Source organism: Octopus bimaculoides, chromosome 18, assembly GCF_046866305.1.
Source record: "Octopus bimaculoides isolate indiv1 chromosome 18, ASM4686630v1, whole genome shotgun sequence".
Taxonomy (NCBI): domain Eukaryota; kingdom Metazoa; phylum Mollusca; class Cephalopoda; order Octopoda; family Octopodidae; genus Octopus; species Octopus bimaculoides.
In genome coordinates, this window is record NC_142945.1 from 11,831,447 (window position 1) to 11,849,761 (window position 18,315).

General features: G+C 37.1%; 1 protein-coding gene across 3 annotated transcripts in view; it reads right to left on the minus strand.

The window, feature by feature from the left end:
- Window positions 1–1,356: 1,356 nt before the first annotated feature.
- LOC106880799 (uncharacterized) overlaps window positions 1,357–18,315 on the minus strand; it is a 29,397-nt gene continuing 12,438 nt past the window's right edge. For all 3 annotated transcript variants that reach the window (XM_089365749.1, XM_014930916.3, XM_089365750.1), the window contains 7 exons: window positions 14,686–16,120; window positions 12,518–13,311; window positions 10,449–10,726; window positions 9,538–9,649; window positions 8,891–9,011; window positions 4,860–4,975; window positions 1,357–1,876 (listed from right to left, as the gene is read on the minus strand). In XM_089365749.1, coding sequence (XP_089221875.1) covers window positions 1,841–1,876; window positions 4,860–4,975; window positions 8,891–9,011; window positions 9,538–9,649; window positions 10,449–10,726; window positions 12,518–13,311; window positions 14,686–16,111 — 2,883 coding nt within the window. In that variant the 5' untranslated portion in view covers window positions 16,112–16,120 and the 3' untranslated portion in view covers window positions 1,357–1,840. The remainder of the gene's footprint in view (window positions 1,877–4,859; window positions 4,976–8,890; window positions 9,012–9,537; window positions 9,650–10,448; window positions 10,727–12,517; window positions 13,312–14,685; window positions 16,121–18,315) is intronic.

Below are 18,315 nucleotides of genomic sequence, written 5' to 3' on the forward strand. Positions count from 1 at the left end.
GTTAGTCTGCTGAAATGAACAGACAGGTCCACATATAAGATCTCAAGGTACATTATTTTTTTCTCTGATGAAATTATGCTCATGTCATATAAATGCAAATTCAATGTACAAATTTATAATTAAATTATTGAGTATTCATTGAAACGGCTGTAAGAAGCGAAGATGACCAATTTGTTAATAATAAATAATTGCTAACTTCCTTACCTCCATTTTCTTTTTCTTTTTTTAACTGGATATGAACTATATGCTTAATATATACCTATTGTTTTAAGGGAATTTCATTCTCCAACAATAGTAGGTATGGAACCAACATTTCCTTGGATGCAACCATCCCTTCACGAGGTTAACATATCCTCTAATTACATTATATATATATATATATATACATACATACATACACGTGTGTGTGTGTATGCATAAGTTTGGTGATACAAACAGGAAAACAGAATTTAAAACATGAGTATGTATATTTTTTATGTATCATTAATTGGCAGAGTGACCCAAGGGTTCTGTAACTTCTGCTGACTAATAATAATTAATATATACATATATATATATATATATATATATATGTATATATATATATAGTTTTGTATACAAAAAGTCTAATCAGTTGAAAGAAGCAGCTATTTCACTTCAGGCACAAGGGTCAATATTTGTTGGGAAGTGAATACAGTCGACTCAAATTCTCCAGTACATTAACTGTTATATATTCGATTAAGTCTAGGAAAATAGAAGAGACACTGATGAAGGTGGGATACGATTTCAGAACGTAAAAGGACGCAGCTAAACGCCACCATTTATGTGTTTAACCTGGTGCACTATATTATTTTCCTGCTGACTCACCGAGCTTGAAGAACTAGAAACATATCGATCTCTGATTTTGGCAACAGACCACAAGTTTGTTGGTGTTTGTTGCAGGCGAGGGTCAGGGCAAGGAGAGGGGGTGAACAAGGCATTTATCAGTATAAGCAAATTTAATTGGCACTAACTGGGAATCAAAACTGACAGACGAATTTGTCTAAATATGTTCTGATACCTCAGTGAGATAGATAAGGGCTTCTGAAGAACAGATATATAGAACAAAGTCTTTTTTAAATAAACTATATATGTGAGTGTGCTAGTATACACATGTATATATATATGTATGTCTGTACATATGTGTGTGAAGATTGAGTGATACATATATATAGACAAAAAAGATTTAGCAGCTTGGTGGACTTGTGTTTAAACAGTTGCACTGAAAACAAAGAAGCAATGAAATAAATATGCAGCAATAGACTCAGGATTTTTCTCTCTCTCTCTCGGTTTAGTAAAATATTGACAGCTAGAGCACCGAGAAGAGTAACCGAAAAGTTTTCTTTTTTTTTTTTCAAAATAAATAAATAAATAAATAAATTGAAAAACAAAAAAAAAAATGACTTAAGCAGTCCGTAGTAAAAAGGAATAGACAAACATTGCTGAGATGGGGGAACAATATAGTAAAGTCAGTCTTTGAGACCCCCTTCAGTGAAGTTCATCTTCCATGTGGCTGGTTGATGTCATGGCTACAGTGTCAATATGGCAGTAGCCGTGTTATGAGCTTAGAATATAATAATAATAATAACATGGATCAAATTCGTATTTTATAATCCAACAGTAACAAATAGGTAAAGGTGTAAAAACTGCCACAGCATTCAAGTTGATTATTCTCCTCTGAATATTCTTAAAAGATTTAACAGGTTCATGGTAGATGTAACTCATTAACGAGTTTAATTTGGTTGATGATTAAAACATCAGAAAAAAAAAAACGGCGGGGAGAGGGGATTAAAAAAAAAAACAATGAAGGGTTTATGGGAGGCTATAATACATGGCGACAGACAGGGCACGTACCAGACTAGAAAGAGAAGAAAATAGACAGGATTTAGTTACTTTCACAATTTCATATATTTATTGAGCATGAAAAACAAATTATAATTTTTTTGATAACATAAAATGGTAAAATATCTAAAAAATTTTATATATAAAAAAAAGGTAAAATATTCTAAAATCTAAAATTTAAAGATATATATATATATATATATATAAAGGCAATGCTCTAGCATGGCCAGTCAAATAACTGAAACAACTAAAAGAATAAAAGAATGTAGGCACAGGCATGGCTGTGTGGTAAGAAGTTTTCTTCCCAATCACATGATTCCAGGCTCAGTCCCACTGCGTGGCATCACAGGCAAGTGTCTTCTACTATAGCCTTGTGAGTGGATTTGGTAGATGAAAACTGAAAGAAGCCTGTTGTATATATATTTGTATATCTGTGATTTCCCCCCAACCGATGTTGGTGTGTTTACGTCCCCGTAAGTTAGTGGTTTGGCAAATGAGGCCGCTAGAATAAGTACCAGGCTTACAAAGAATAAGTCCTGGGGTAGATTTGTTCGACTAAAGGCAGTGCTTCAGCATGGCCACAGTCAAATGACTGAAACAAGTAAAAGAATAAAAGGATATATGTTACGTTTTATCTTCTTGTTAGTGAACAAAATGTCTGTGAGATTAAGATTCTTCACTGGTGACCAACTGGTCATATATTCTACCTACATACAAAATAGTTGGAATGGAACAGTCGGGCATGGTTGTTTAGACACCGATGATTTGGCATGGCTGACCAGACATGCAGCCTGTTTGGGTGACAGTACTTTTTGGCACTGGAGGCAGGCAGGCAGGCAAACACACACACACATGCACACAAGCATGCATACAAAAATATACATATAGAAAGCAAGAGAGAGACATACATACATAGATACATACATATGTACAAACATGACTAGAGGGAGAGAAAGAGAGAGGAGAGAGAGAGTGAGAAAGAGAGAGAGGGCAAAAGAATTCATTTCATGGGATTGCTCTTAGTGCCACCAACTTCTCTATGCATCTACTACATATGAATACCTTCTATTCTATCAGCCAGCCTACAACCCCACACCATGTCTCATACAACCATTGTTTACAACCATTATACAACAGCATAGGGTTCCAACCTGAATATTTTATGTATTTGTGAGAGACAATTATCTTTAGTTTGGAAAACTAAATATGGAAGAAGAAAAAGCTTCACAGCTCTTTAAAAACAACAACAACATAAATAATAATTGGCTTTATTCAATTTGTTACATTAAAAATAAAATTGAAATTTTAAGTTAGAAGCAGTACTATAATGTAAACATTATCAATGTCACATAATGTGTGTTGTTAAATACTTTCTGACTGCAGTATTTCATCCAGGGGTAAGTCCCTTTAGCCCTTTAGCATTTGAACTGGTCATATCTAGCCAAAATATCCCAGCTGTTTTATATTCAAACTAGCCAGCTCTGGCCCCCTCACTCCAACCCCACAATATCATTCTCTAAATTAACAGTTACCTCGTCAAAATCTCAAAGCTAAAAGATAATGAATGATTTAATTTAAAACAATAATCTGAATGTTAAAGGGTTAAAAACATAGTGTTAAAAAACACGGATTGTATACTTTGAAGCCAGGTGAAACAAACTGCTTTTGAGACGAATGACCTATTAATATTTTTTGTTTCAGCTCGTTGGTGCCACATACCCGATTTGACCTTGAGTTGAATTCAAATTGTCGACCTCAAACATATACATATAGCATATAATCTATCTGCTATTGTGCAACATTGTTGTACAAATAAAAGAAAATTTAAATTCTGAATCAGAAGTAGCTCTAATAACCTGAATATTATTGAGGTCACAGACTTTGGTTCGTGCGTGCTATTAAACGCTTCATGATTGCAGTATTTTGTCCAGGGAAGGTCCCTTTAACGCTTTAGTGTTCAGATTACTCTGTTAAATGTAATACTTTTTCACTCAAATTGCTTTGAATTAATCATGCATTATCTTACAGCTTTGATGTTTCAATGATGTGATTGTTTATTTTTAGAATGTCAATGTAGGTTAGGTGTGAGAGGCTAGATATAGCCCGTTTGAATATGAAACATGTAGAATATATTGGGGCGGATATGGCCGGTTTAAACACTAAAGGGTTAAAGACATACAATGTTAAAAATCACACATTGTATACTTCAAAGGCAGGCAAAACGAACTGCTGCTGAGGTGAATGAGAACTACAGACATTGATATTTCAGTTATTTCAGCTCATCATATATTTGATTTGAACTCTAGACAAATTCAAACTGCTGGCCCCAAGTATATACAGATAGCATAAAATCTATCTCCTGATGTGCAACTGTGCTACACAAGTAAAACAAAACTCAAAATTTGAGTTAGAAGCAGCTCTGTATTGACATTATCAATGTCACAATCTTGATGTATGTGGGTTGTTAAATGCTTCTTGACTGCAGTATTTCGTCCACGGAAGGTCTCTTTAAAGATTACAATGTTTAAAAAACACACATTGTATACTTCAAAACCAGTTGAAATGAACCACCTTGGAGGCAAATGGGAATGACACATCAATATTTTGTTTTTATTTCAGCTAACTGGTGCCACATACATACATACTTAATTTGACCTTGAGTCGAATTCAAATTCCTGGCCTCAAGTATATACAGATAGTGTAAAATCTATCTCCTGATGTGAAACTGTGCTACACAAGTAAAACAAAACTCAAAATTTGAATTAGAAGCATAACAAACGTTATCAATGTCACAATCTTGATATATGTGTGTTGTTAAATGCTTCCTGACTAGTATTTCATCCAGGGAAGGTCTCTTTAAAGACATACAGTATTGGTATTTAACAACACTCATAAATGAAGTACCTTAAGACATTGATAAAATGAAAATAGAAATCAATGTATTTTATCAGTCTGAGATTAAATCTGAACAAGAGGAAAATTACTTGTATAATGCTTACCTTTATAAGCCATGCCCGAATACATAACATGTGGAAGAGATGTTGACATGGTAGTTTAGCCATTTTCTCTTCTAATTCCCATGGACATAAACAGATTGGACAGCTGGCTTCTTCATCTTGAAATGAAAATAACTCTCGGTTAGATAACTACACACAATAGATTAGGCATATTCATATGAACAAAATTATAACCCAGACATTTTCGAACCCTCTACCATTAGATTATTCAGGATCAAAGGAGATGAATCCATCCATAAGTACTGACTTCTACTTGGTACCAACAAGATCCAATTCATGTTCTGGCAAACTAACAAGGGAACCTCTACATGCTAACCCAACCTGTTAGAAATAACAGTCAAACCTCTTTCAACTCATACTTTATTGTCTTAACCTTTTAACATTTAAACTGGTCATATTCAGTTGAAGTATCCTACCTGTTTTATGTTCAAACTGGCCAGATCTGGCTTGTCATACCTAGCCATCAATGTCATTTGATACTAAACCCCCCCCCCCCCCCGCTACTCCGTATATAACTGGTACTTTATTTTATCGACTCTGAAATGATGAAAAGCAAAGTTGATCCTGGTTGGATTTGAACTCAGAACATAAAGTACAAGAAGAAATGCCACACACTAAAAGCATTTTGTCCAACAAGCCAAAGTCTTCGCCAGCCTCCAGAAGACTAAAACACAAAAATGTAGATTATACACATAAAAAATAACACATTTATAATTATCATTTGTACAAGAATACAAATCTAGAATTGCTCCAAAATAATTCTGGAATTAGAAAGAGTTTGTACAAGCCAAACAACTAAGGTATTGTGATACTGACCGAGTTGGCTTTTATCAGTTTTGACACATCTTATCAGAGGGTATTTAAGTTAAGAATACAAAATTTATCATCTAATGATGTATAAAGGTTATATCTCCTATTGTCCAGGACTTTGAGGTGGATAATTCCTAATAATTACTGGCAACGTTGTTGTCAGATTAATCAGTGCATTAAGGTGGTGGGCTGATAGAAATGTTAGCATGCCGGGCGAAATGCTTAGTGGTATTTTGTCTGTCTTTACGTTCTGAGTACAAATTCCACTGAGGTTGACCTTGCTTTTTATCCTTTTAGGGTTGATAAATTAAGTACCAGTTGCATACTGGGTCGATCTAATCGACTAGCCCCCTCCCCCAAAATTTCGGGCCTTGTGCCTAGAGTAGAAAAGAATTATTCAGCGCATTGATACAATCATTAGTGGTATTTAGTTGTGTGTTCTGAGTTCAAATTACACCAAAGTCAGCTTTGTTATTTGTTGTTCCAGGGTCAATAAAATAAAATGCCAGTAAATAATGGAGTCAATTTAACCAACATCACTCCACAAATTTTTGGCCTTGTGCCTGAATTTGAAAGGTAAGTGTGATGTTCATCGTTAAGTTAGCAAAATTGTTAGAGATTTGAATAAAATGGTTTGCGGTATTTACCACAATATATAAAAATAATAATAAAAAAATATATACAAATTATAAAAATAATAACAAAAAATATACAGTACAGTACTGTTTCTTGTTTTTTTATTGCTTGCAAGGGGCTAAACATAGAGGGGACAAACAAGGACAGACAAAGGGATTAAGTTGATTACATCGACTCCAGTGCGTAACTGGTACTTAATTTATCGACCCTGAAAGGATGAAAGGCAAAGTCGACCTCGGCGGAATTTGAACTCAGAATGTAACAGCAGACGAAATACTTTTAAGCATTTCGCCCGGTGTGCTAATGTTTCTGCCAGCTCACCGCCTTCAATACTGTTTCTACTTTGTGGATTTTCACCTATCGCAGGGGAGGGGGGTTGGAACGTAACACCCGTGATGGTTGAGGGATTACTGAATATGTATGTGTGCGTGTGATGTTTGTGTGAACTTCTTATATAGTGATGAAGGATATTTTTTTCTTACCACCAAGCAATTTTTTAAAATGTGACATCCACTGTGATGGCCAAAGGAGAAAGTTCCTTCAAAGGTGGTAACAACATTTATGCTCTTCACCTCCCGCCAAAATGTTATAGGTTAAGAAAAATTAAAATGACATTTAGTAACACAGACAAACAACGTTTTTATAGATAAAGTCTAGATAGTTTCAGTTCTTTACATATGTACAGTTGAAAATGCAGTCCAGCTAGATAAATCTAGCTGCATCATCATCATCATCGTCATCGTCGTTTAACGTCCACTTTCCATGCTGGCATGGGTTGGACGGTTTGACTGAGGACTGGTGAGCCAGAGGCTGCACCAAGCTCAATCTTATCTGGCAAAATTTCTACAGCTGGATGCCCTTCCTTAACGCCAACCACTCCGAGGGTGTAGTGGGTGTTTTTTACGTGCCACCGGCACGAGGGCCAGTCAGGCGGTTCTAGCAACGACAACGCTCAAAAGATAAAGGTGTTTTTACGTGCTACCTACACGGGAGCCAGTCCGGCGACACTGGAAACGACCACGCTCGAATGTTGTTTTTCACGTGCAACCGGCACATGTGCCAGCAAAGCGACGCTAGCAACAATCACACTCATATGGTGCTTTTCCCGTGTCACCGGCACAGGAGCCAATCCGCGGCCCTGGCAACGATCACACTCGGATGTGCTTTTAACGTTCCACTGGCACGAGTGCCAATCAGGTACTGTCATCAGCCACGTCAGCGATTTTGATTTGTTTATATTATTATATTTGTATCTACTATATAGCTTATTTTTTTAATAGTTTAGTCAAGGAGAGAAGCCTAACTTCCATAGATCTTTGTTGTGGTCACTAAAACTGGAGAGACAAAGAAGAGAAATTTCGATATCATCAAACTAGAGAACTAGTCTTCTGCTACACTGTGGACTCTGCTAAAACGACTTATAGGCCAGGTGGTGATGTTAAACCAGGCGACAATTAAGTCTTTTACCCTTATGCCACCATAGCTAAAATATGACGATCCGCAGAAAAGTGAGAGTTTCAATTATTTACAAAAGGTGACAGAAATGACAGACAATACGCGTTTAAGTCTCCTCTCACTCCCCTCTCTCAGTGTGGTTTGCAAGTCGATCGAAGGGAAGTAACTCACTGAAAGGACAACTCGGGTGAATTTAATCATTTGATAAAATAAGCGAGACGAGTAATTAGGTTAATTATAAAATGACTAAATATCATCAAAAGCAGTGTTCCATCATGGTCGCGGTCTAATGACTGAAACTAGTAAAAGAATAACTTACGAGATGTAATGAAGAATGGGAAAACTAGAGGATATTTACGATTAAGACAGACGCAGGTATGTTTGCTTCCTAAACACATGGTTTTGGGCAATCACAGCATGGCACTTTCGGCAAGTGTCTTATACTACGCCCCTGGGCCAACAAAAGCCTTGTGAATGGATTTGGTAGGCAGAAACTGAAAGAATTCCGGCGGCGAGCTGGCAGAATCGTTAGCACGCCGGGCGAAATGCTTAGCGGTATTTCGTCTGCCGTTACATTCTGAGTTCAAATTCCGCTGAGGTCGACTTTGCCTTTCATCCTTTCGGGGGTTGATAAATTAAGTACCAGTTAATTAATCGAATTAATCCCTTTGTTTGTCCCCTCTGTGTTTAGCCCCTTGTGGGCAATAAAGAAATAAGAAACTGAAAGAATCCCATCGTATATATATATCATCATCATCATCATTTAACGTCTGATTTCCATGCTGGCATGAGTTAAACGGTTTGACTGGAACTGGTAAGCTGGAGAGCTGTACCAGGTTCCAGTCTGATTTGGCATGATTTCTACGGCTGGATGCCCTTCCTAACGCCATCTACATATGTATGTATATGTGTACGGGTGTGAGTGCGTACATACGTACATACATGTTTCTGTCTCTTTGTCATGGCATCACATGATAGTTGTAAACGAGTGTCGTTCATTTCCAAGAAAGATAAAAGAGATATGTTACAATCATAAAACCCACAAGTGCCACTAATAACAGTAAATTACTGGTATCTTTTTTTTGCTTAATTTGTAATAATGACAGACTTACTGACATCTTCCTGTGTCACAACGACAGTCTGCAAGTTTTCGATGAGGGTCAGAGGAGCAGGGGGTGGGGCTTGGTCATTGAGTAAATCTGGATGGACAGCCAGCATCTGCAAAATAACATTCTGTTAAAGAGAAAAACACAAAGTAACTTTAGAAGAAGTAATTAAACAAAAAAAAAAGGGGGGGGCAAGATGAGTTCATGGTTGATTAACATGTTTAATCCTCGTATGGAAGAGGATAGAAGATTAAAAGACTATGATAAATCATTGTTGTTCTCTCACTAATGTTAAAGAATGGGACAGGACCCTGATTTAATGTGTTAATACACAGATGGCCGTTAATATTCTGAGAGAATAGGTCATGTGAAGAAGAACAAACATGGCTACATCATCATCATCATCGTTTAACGTCCGCTTTCCATGCTAGCATGGGTTGGACGATTTAATGATAATAATGATTCTTGAACACAGAGGTAGCCAGCCAAATATGTAGGAAGTAACAACAAATCTTGAACTGTAAATATAAGCTATTAGATATGTTGAGTTCTAAAATTTGTTGTATACTAGGTGGTTTTGCTTTTGTCCCATAATATCTTTTGTAGACATACAGTCCAGAGGTTTAGGAATTATATTAAACAATTTTTCTTACCTGAAACATCAGTTCCAACATATCCCTCCGTGCATCTTGACGCATTAACAATAAGTCTAAGGGATTCAGTTCAGCAATGTCTAACTGACTATCTTCTGACAATGCAGTTGACCTGAAATTCATATTGAAATAACATCAATAGTTTTTTTTTCTTTTTTTTTTTTCTCAAGTTGAAATTAATGTCAACAACACAAAAGATTTAACTGAATCAACCTGTTTTAAATTTCAATATTCAACAAGTAAATTTTTTTTTTTGTTAAATTAATATATTCATGAACTGTATTCAATATAACGATATTGATTAGAAAGAAAAATCAAGTATCTGAGAAAAATAAATGCATGGTGAAGACTGAGTGAAGCGCAGGAGTGGCTGTGTGGTAAGAAGCTCACTTCCTAACCGCATGGTTCCAGGTTCAGTCCCACTGCATGGCACCTTGGGCAAATGTCTTCTACTATAACCTCGGGCCGACCAAAGCCTTCAAAGTGGATTTGGCAGATGGAAACTGTAAGAAGCCCATCGTATATGTATATGTGTGTGTGTGCACGTGTATTTGTGTGTGTATGTATGTATGTATTTGTGTGTCTATGTTCGTCTCCCCACCATTGCTTGACAACTGATGTTGGTGCCTTTTAGTCAAACAAATCGACCCCAGGGCTTATTCTTTGTAAGGCTAGTACTTATTCTATTGGTTTCTTTTGCCAAGCCGGTGCCACACAGTGGGACTGAACCCAGTATGATGTGGCTGGAAAGCAAGCTTCTTACCATATAGTCACTCCTGCACCTATGAAACATTTTTATCCATCCGTCCTTGATGATGACATATAACCACCTATGTGACACAGTAAGTCAATCCTATGAAGTAGCTATGCTATGAAACAAAGATGAAAAATAGGGAAAGTGACAAATTTACCAGTGATTATGGTCTTGGTTTAAAGGTGTTGACAGTCTCGTAGCAAACTGGAGCGACGATGAAGTGGACATAGTGTAGGGCAGTGAGCTGCTGTTGGCAACGATTGCTGCTGTTGTAGTTGTGAGATCAGAATCACCTCTGTCAAAGCTTGCTCCCTCAGAGTTGTGTCGGTGACCGAGTACTTCCCTCATCTGTAAACAATGGATGCAGTCACACTCAAACTCGTCATCAGCATCGGCACTGTCGGAGTCTCTCTCGAGATCTGAATGCGTATCAGACTGCAACGGGAAAAAAACCCACAACAGGTACAATTAATACAGGAAAAAATTAATATATTTGATTAATAAATTCAAAAAAGGATAAAAATCTTTTCCAAGAATTTTATCAGGAAGCCAGTGTGTAAAAAAAATTCATAAGGGAAATTTCTATTCCCAAGAATATAAAGGAAAAAAAAATATATATATATATATATATATATATAAAATAAATAAATAAATAATTAAATGATTGAATAAAACATTTAGTTGGCTGAAGCAAAAGTTTATTACAAGAAGTGTAGTAGGTGAATCTTTGCAACTACTGCTGTACTTGGTTCAAGCTGATACTGAGCCCTGAGATAGACCATAAGACTTCTTGCCTTAGTTTTAGATTTAATATCACACTGGATGATTTGAATACTTCAATCCATCAACTAGTCTTGTTGTGAGAGTGAGAGAATCCCTAAAAGAGGAGGTTTACTGTGACATTTTCTAGGCTTACAAGAAGATTCAATGACAGTACAGCAAACTTGACAAAATGGCTTCACCAAGTGAATTATAAACTCCTCATCATACTTAATCTTTTCGATACCAATCTGGCTGAAACTGCCTCTGGCTCTGCAGTACAAATGTCTTGCTTTCATAAGTTCTGAATTAAAATCTTCCACCAAAGCTTCGTCACAGTTTATTGTGCAAACACGAGCTTAATGATAACCAAGTTATTTTACTAAATTTTTTGTTATATTTAAAATTAATTGAAAGAAACACAGCATCTCAACAGAAATAGGGTAACAAAAGGGTTAATCCTTCACATGATTTCACACCACTGCCTTGTCCCAGGGTATTTTTACTGGAGTCCAACTCAGCAGCATGCATTAGGGACTAAGTCTGCCGTCTGAAAATACCTCCCCTCAACTAATTTCAGATTCCCTGTAAGGAATCAATTCACTACTCTTCTGTCCAAACTGGACAATAAAAACAAAAATCCACAGCTAAGTAAACTAGACTATGAAGATCACACAGTGTTTTCCAGTGACAGGACACAGAATGGCTTTTACTTACCCCCACCCCCCTACAGTTTGAATGCACAATAAATCTCCGCTGAAGAGCACCTAGGCCTGGCCCCCCACCTTAGAGTGTACATATAAATGTATACATGCACACACGTGCATGTGCATGTGTGTACATATAAATGTATACATGCACACACGTGCATGTGTGTGTATATATACATATATATATATATATATATATATATATATATATATATGTGTGTGTGTGTATTGGTGAAAGATATATGCTTCATGATGGAATTGCTGGTGAACTAGTACGTCAAACAAAATACTTTGTCATACTTCTTCTGCCCAGGCTGCACAGACACTCCCTTGTCACTCTCTCAAATCAGAAATGTAGTAATTAATCGACTTAATCCCTTTGTCTGTCCCCTCTATGTTTAGCCCCTTGTGAGCAATAAAGAAATAAGTAATTAATGCATAAGATGTGCATGTACAACGTTATTGCTTCCAATGTATGCTATAAGAAAGAAAACATATTAAAAAAAAATTCTGGGCAAGAAGAAAAAAAAACTAACTTCTGGACAATACGAAAAAAAAAAAAAATCAATTTCTGGACTTCTGCACAATAATTAAAAAAAACAAAAGCAATCTGAACAATAAGTAAAAAAAAGCATTTCTGACAATAGGTAAAAAAACCCAAAAAACTCGGCGACAATAAGATATAAAAAACAACTTCTGGACTTCTGTGCAATAAGTAAGCAGATTAGTTTCAGAATGATTCTATCAAATTACTTACTTCACTGTGGCAGTCAGCATCGATTGCTATGTCAATTAATGTCGACTCACTAGGGGGTAAATCCCAGAAATCCCAGGTAGATGGTTTGCATTTATTACAAGCACAATGTGCTTGATTGAGTCCTGTATAATCATCCTCATCCGAACAATGTACATCGTTTTGACTGCAGCCCACATTAATTAAACTGGAAACGTTTTCATTGGAATAACTATATAAATCGTCTAATAAAGGCCAAGTTCGTATCTGTGACTTTTCCGTGTTTTTCTCTTGGCCACAGCTATTGAAGTCTTCGGCAACTCCCCCGGTTGGCAGAGCTTTGCTGGCTTTATCTGCCTCTGTGTTTAAACTATCAACAATGTTCCATGATGGAGGTAGAGCTTGGTCGGGATCACAAACATTTAAAATGTCCAAGCTGCTTGAACTGCTGTAATTAACAAGCGACGGCCGAGAGCTCTGTAAATTACCCAACACAGGATCGGTGGGGTTACAGTTGCCAGACCGTTCCTTAACAGGGGCACTGTTTCTCATGTATCTCCAATTCCCTTTTGCCCCTTGCTTTGAAGGCAATGGCGGCAACTTGAATTCTTCATTGTCCTTTGAGTTATTTTCTGTTGTATTTTCATGTCGTTTAGATACAATTCCAGAACGTTTCCGTAACCTCCAGTGAGGTGTCACAGTTTTTGCTGCAGCATCTGAATCAGTTTCACTCGAGTGACTCAAACCCAAACAGGGTACGTTAGAATGTAACGCAGCTAAGCAGCCACCGGCTATTAAGGGTACATTTTCAACTGTTTCTGAAGAAGAAAGAAAACCTAAATATTACAACATATATAGCTTAAAATCAATTCAAAATCATAGGAGTAAGTGGTTACAGTTTGAAGATGAATAAATAATGTAGATTCATTTCAAAAGAATAAAACTAATGACTAGGTATTTGTAGAAAACGCAACTATACTGAGTGTGTGTGTGCACGAATGTGTGTGTGTGTGTGCATGCACATGCGCATGTACAGAGGAGTACTTTTGGTTCCATATGCATTTGAAGAGTCTTATAGAATAGTGAGCATATATGTATATATGGTGTTGACAAGTGATCAAGGCCTTTGGCTATTTGCCGTGCTTGAGAAGTCTTGCCAAAGCCAAGTGACATTGTAGTTGTAGCTGATGTCATATAACTGGCATGTAAAAAGCACACTCCTGGAGTGGTTGGCATTAGGAAGGGCGTGCCAAATCAGACTGGAACTTGGCACAGCTCTCTACTTTCAGTCAAACTGTCTAACCCCTAACCCATGCCTCACTTCCCCCCACCCCAACTTATATGTATCACTGGTTATCTCCACCCCTTATCCATCAACATCCATTAACTCTTTAGCATTAAAACCAGATGTATCCAGCTCAAATATTCTACCTGTTTTATGATTAAACCAGCCAGATCTGTAAAAATATACAATCACATAAAAATCTCAAAACCACAATACATTAATAATTCAAAAGAAAGAGAATAAATAAGCATTACAGTTGACAAAACAATCTAAATGCTAAAGGGTTAAATCCATTTTTCAAGCTTTTCCAACTTTTACAGTTGTCACCTACTCTCCCCTAACTTCTTCACTTATCATCCCCCAACACCTGTTCTTCATTATATCCACCACCCACTCACTCATTCCCCATCTCTAACCACCTCTCACTTTCCCATACATTCTTACTACTTCTACCCACCTGCATTCCTTGTTTCCCTGCCCCCACTCACTTCTGCTACTCACCTTGTACCTTGAGGATCCAACCTGATGCCTCTTCACTACTGCTTTATCTCACTCCAGTTCCAGCCTGATCACTTCCACTCACTTTCCTATTATGTGAGTAGTTATATAGCTCTTCTACAGCAAGAAACCTGTTCTGTTCTAATCCCTTCTCTTGTTTCCTAGCATAATTCTATCTTGCTCTCAGCTAGGCTTGTCAAAGTCCTTCAGGCACTATTCCTGACCTCATCAATATATAATCTGAACATGTGTTTTTTATTAGCACAATAACTATTCTAGGATTCAACAAAATATATTCCAACACATAAGTTCACATCAAAAACATTCCAAACCAAATAAAATAATAAAATAATAATAATGTGAGAATTCAATAACGATACAGGTAACAACAAACACATTCAAATTTTACCTTCTAATCCCCCTTTCATTTTCTTCTTTTGTCGTAAGTAATTTTTAGTTCCTTCGTGTATGGAATCAGACGAACAAGCAGTTTCTCCATTGCGGTGCTTTCTTAAAGTCTGAGATTTTCGTTTCTGTTTCTTAGGTTCTTGTTCCTCGTTTTGAGCAGTTCCCCGGTATTGCTGATGTGAAGAATTCCGTATGTAATCATCTTCGAATATTGAACTACAATCAGTTATGTCTGAATCACTACTGGACAATTCAAAGAAGCTCTTATCATCACTACTTATGAGACGGCTCAGCCTACACTCCAGCATCTTAAAGGTCTGAGGTTGAATACTATGTGAACTGTCTTCGAAGGAACATACGGGCGACGTTGATATTTTGGTGACGGCTGTAAAAGGAGACGACGCAGTCTTCAGCTGATGAGGGTAAGAAATAATTTGTTTCTGATAACGACTTAGGTTTAAGTCTGTGTGTGAAGAAGACAACATGCAGTTTGAGTTATTATGGTCTGTGATTTGGGGGAGGTCACAATCATCTGCACGTAAATTAAACATTCCAGGGCTTCGTTCAAGCATGCAACTGTCAGTCTTTGGGTCGATTTCATTTTCAGATTTCGAACAATTATCATCTTTTTGGTGTTTAGTATAAGGCGTTGGTTTGGGCAGTGAAATAGCAACAGAATTTTTTAATAATTCTGCTTGGTTATCTATGTTTATATCGACATTGGCAGAGTCTACTGTTGACAATAAGGGCATTTTATTTGTAGACAGAATAGGAGAAGGGTTAGGCATATCATTTAGAAGCTTCGATGTTTCACAAACGGCAATCGAATCATTATCCAATAAATTTCTTCTTGCCAAATGGTAGCGACTGTTTCTCATTGCCCCCTTACCTTTCAATGGCAAGGTTTGTGTGGAAAAGTGAAATGTCTGATTGACGTAACTAGTTAAGGGAGACGACACAGCAAAAGATGAAGTTGAAGACGATAAAGCTTTACGTAAGGCCTTTCCTGCATTTTTCCATCTTTGCAAAGGTTCGTCGTGGTTGCAAGGATTCTCTTGAATAGAATTTAAAGGTTTTATATCTGGTAAAATGGAATGACGGTTCGACAGAAAGCTGCTTGACGTAGTCAAGGAAGAAAAATTTAAGTCTACAGAGGCATTTTCCTGACAAGCATTTTCTTGCCCTTCATCAGTTTTCTGACTGAAACGTGCTGACTTGGACTTACTTAACGTCAAAAGAGATGAGTAAACTTTAGGTCTTGCCCCTTTTATAGTAATTGAAGTGGCGGTAACATTGCTGTGGGGTAAATCATCAGGATTTTCTGTGCCACTTGCGTCATCCGAAGAATCAGATGGGTTTTCATTCATAGATAAATGTTGCTGTGGATTTTGCTGATTATCCTGCATCTTAGCAACCCAAAACAACATTGAAACACCCTGAAATGAAAACCAAAACTTATATAAATAAAAACAAATCATAAGGTCAAAGATTATAAATATTAAAATGTCAGTGTAAACAGAAATAATTAATTTGTCCTAATATTTAACACTGAAACAAAACAAAGCTTTCACTACCAGCATAACATTATAACAACATTATTACAACATTATTATTAACTGACGGTTAAGCTAGGATTAAATACAGAATGCATCTGTATATTTGAATAATGTAGGGATACAAGAATGAAAAGTGAGGGAAATATGAGATTTGAGCCTGCATCCTTTGATAGAAAATCTTGGAATACTAACAAATACAAAGTGGTATTAAAAAGTTCCTGCATTAGTTCTGTGAGAGCTGGCAGTGAGATCATTGTGGTTACTTCGTAGTTTGTGAAACGAGTGTCATTGTCATACAGGCAACATTATTTGTTTCCAGTCTTGGTCTTCTCTGGCAGCAAAACATGACTGACCAAGAGCAGGAAAATATTGCTACCTTGCTTGGAAACATACAGCCACCACTACCATCATCATCATCATCAGCAGCAGCAGCAGCATCGTTGATGTCATAGGTAAAGGTTGGTGACAGTAAGGACATCCAGCTGACGAAACTCTGCCACAACAAATTCCGACCCATGCAAGCATGGAAAGAGTGGACATTAAACAACGATGGTGATGGTGATGACGATGATGTATAATCTAATGAAACTAGAGATGATTGGTGCAGACAAAACTGATTAGTAAAAAGTCCGTAAGATGAAACAGAGCGTGACAGCTGAATATGTTGCATAGTGGAGACCTGTATAACAATGATGATTATGATGACAATGATGATGACGAAGAAGACACTGAAAAGCAGGAGGTGGAGGAGGAGGGTAACACTGTTTTAACTAATGGCCAGCAGTGTAAATATACCTGACTAATATGTAGTGGACAGTTGTAATTATATCTAGACCACTTAACAGCAAACAAAACTATCAAATTACTTCAATAATCCACTGATGTAATTGAAGCAGTCCAATAAAATGACTTAAATAAATGTCAATGATATTCATACATATGCTCTGATAGTGTGTGTGTGTGTGTGTGTGTGTGTGTGTTGTGGCATTATATATATCATCATCATCATCATCATCATTGTTTAACGTCTGCTTTCCATGCTAGCATGGGTTGGACGATTTGACTGAGGACTGGTGAAACCGGATGGCAACACCAGGCTCCAGTCTAATTTGGCAGAGTTTCTACAGCTGGATGCCCTTCCTAACACCAACCACTCAGAGAGTGTAGTGGGTGCTTTTACGTGTCACCCGCACGAAAACGGCCACGCTCGAAATGGTGTCTTTTATGTGCCACCCGCACAAGCCAGTCCAGGGGCACTGGCAACGATCTCGCTCGAAAATCCTACGGGAGCCAGTCAGGCGGTACTGGCAGCGGCCACGCTCAAAATGGTGCATCTCATGTGCCACCCGCACAAGAACCAGTCCAGGGGCACTGGCAACGATCTGACTTGGCTTGCCGGGTCTTCTCACGCACAGCACATTTCCAAATATATATATATATATATATATATATATATATATATAGCAATGTTAATTCTCTAAATGAAGTATTAACAGTAACTGCACGATAAAGTGTAGTATATTGCCACTTAAGTGTGGCTGACCCCTAGGGGTGGATGTTACTGTTGCTTTTAGCCCCAGGAGGACATCTCCTCCAGCTGGCTTATCGACACACTACTGTGTCCTGTTTGCCATTTATATATATATATATATATATATATATATATATATATATATATATATATATGATAATGTTTGTTTTTATGTTCAGTTATAATAAAAGCGATTTTACATTAATCTGATGGATTACTCTATACTTTTGTAGATGACAAATTTAGTATTCTTACCCAAGAATGTTGTCGACAGTGACTTGGAACTTTCAGCTAGCTTAGCCACCATTGGACAGTCTAAAGTGAACATTGACACACACAACAATGTTTGCACCATTATGATGGCATTAAGGGGAGGGGTGGAAGTCAACATAGAAAATAAATAATTTTAATTCAGTACACAGATGTGCTTCTATACTTGATTGATTGTTTGAATGACTGATTAATTGACTGACAAACAGACAGATAAAAACATGTACATACACAATGCCGAACAACCATACAACACTATACATACATGAAGGAT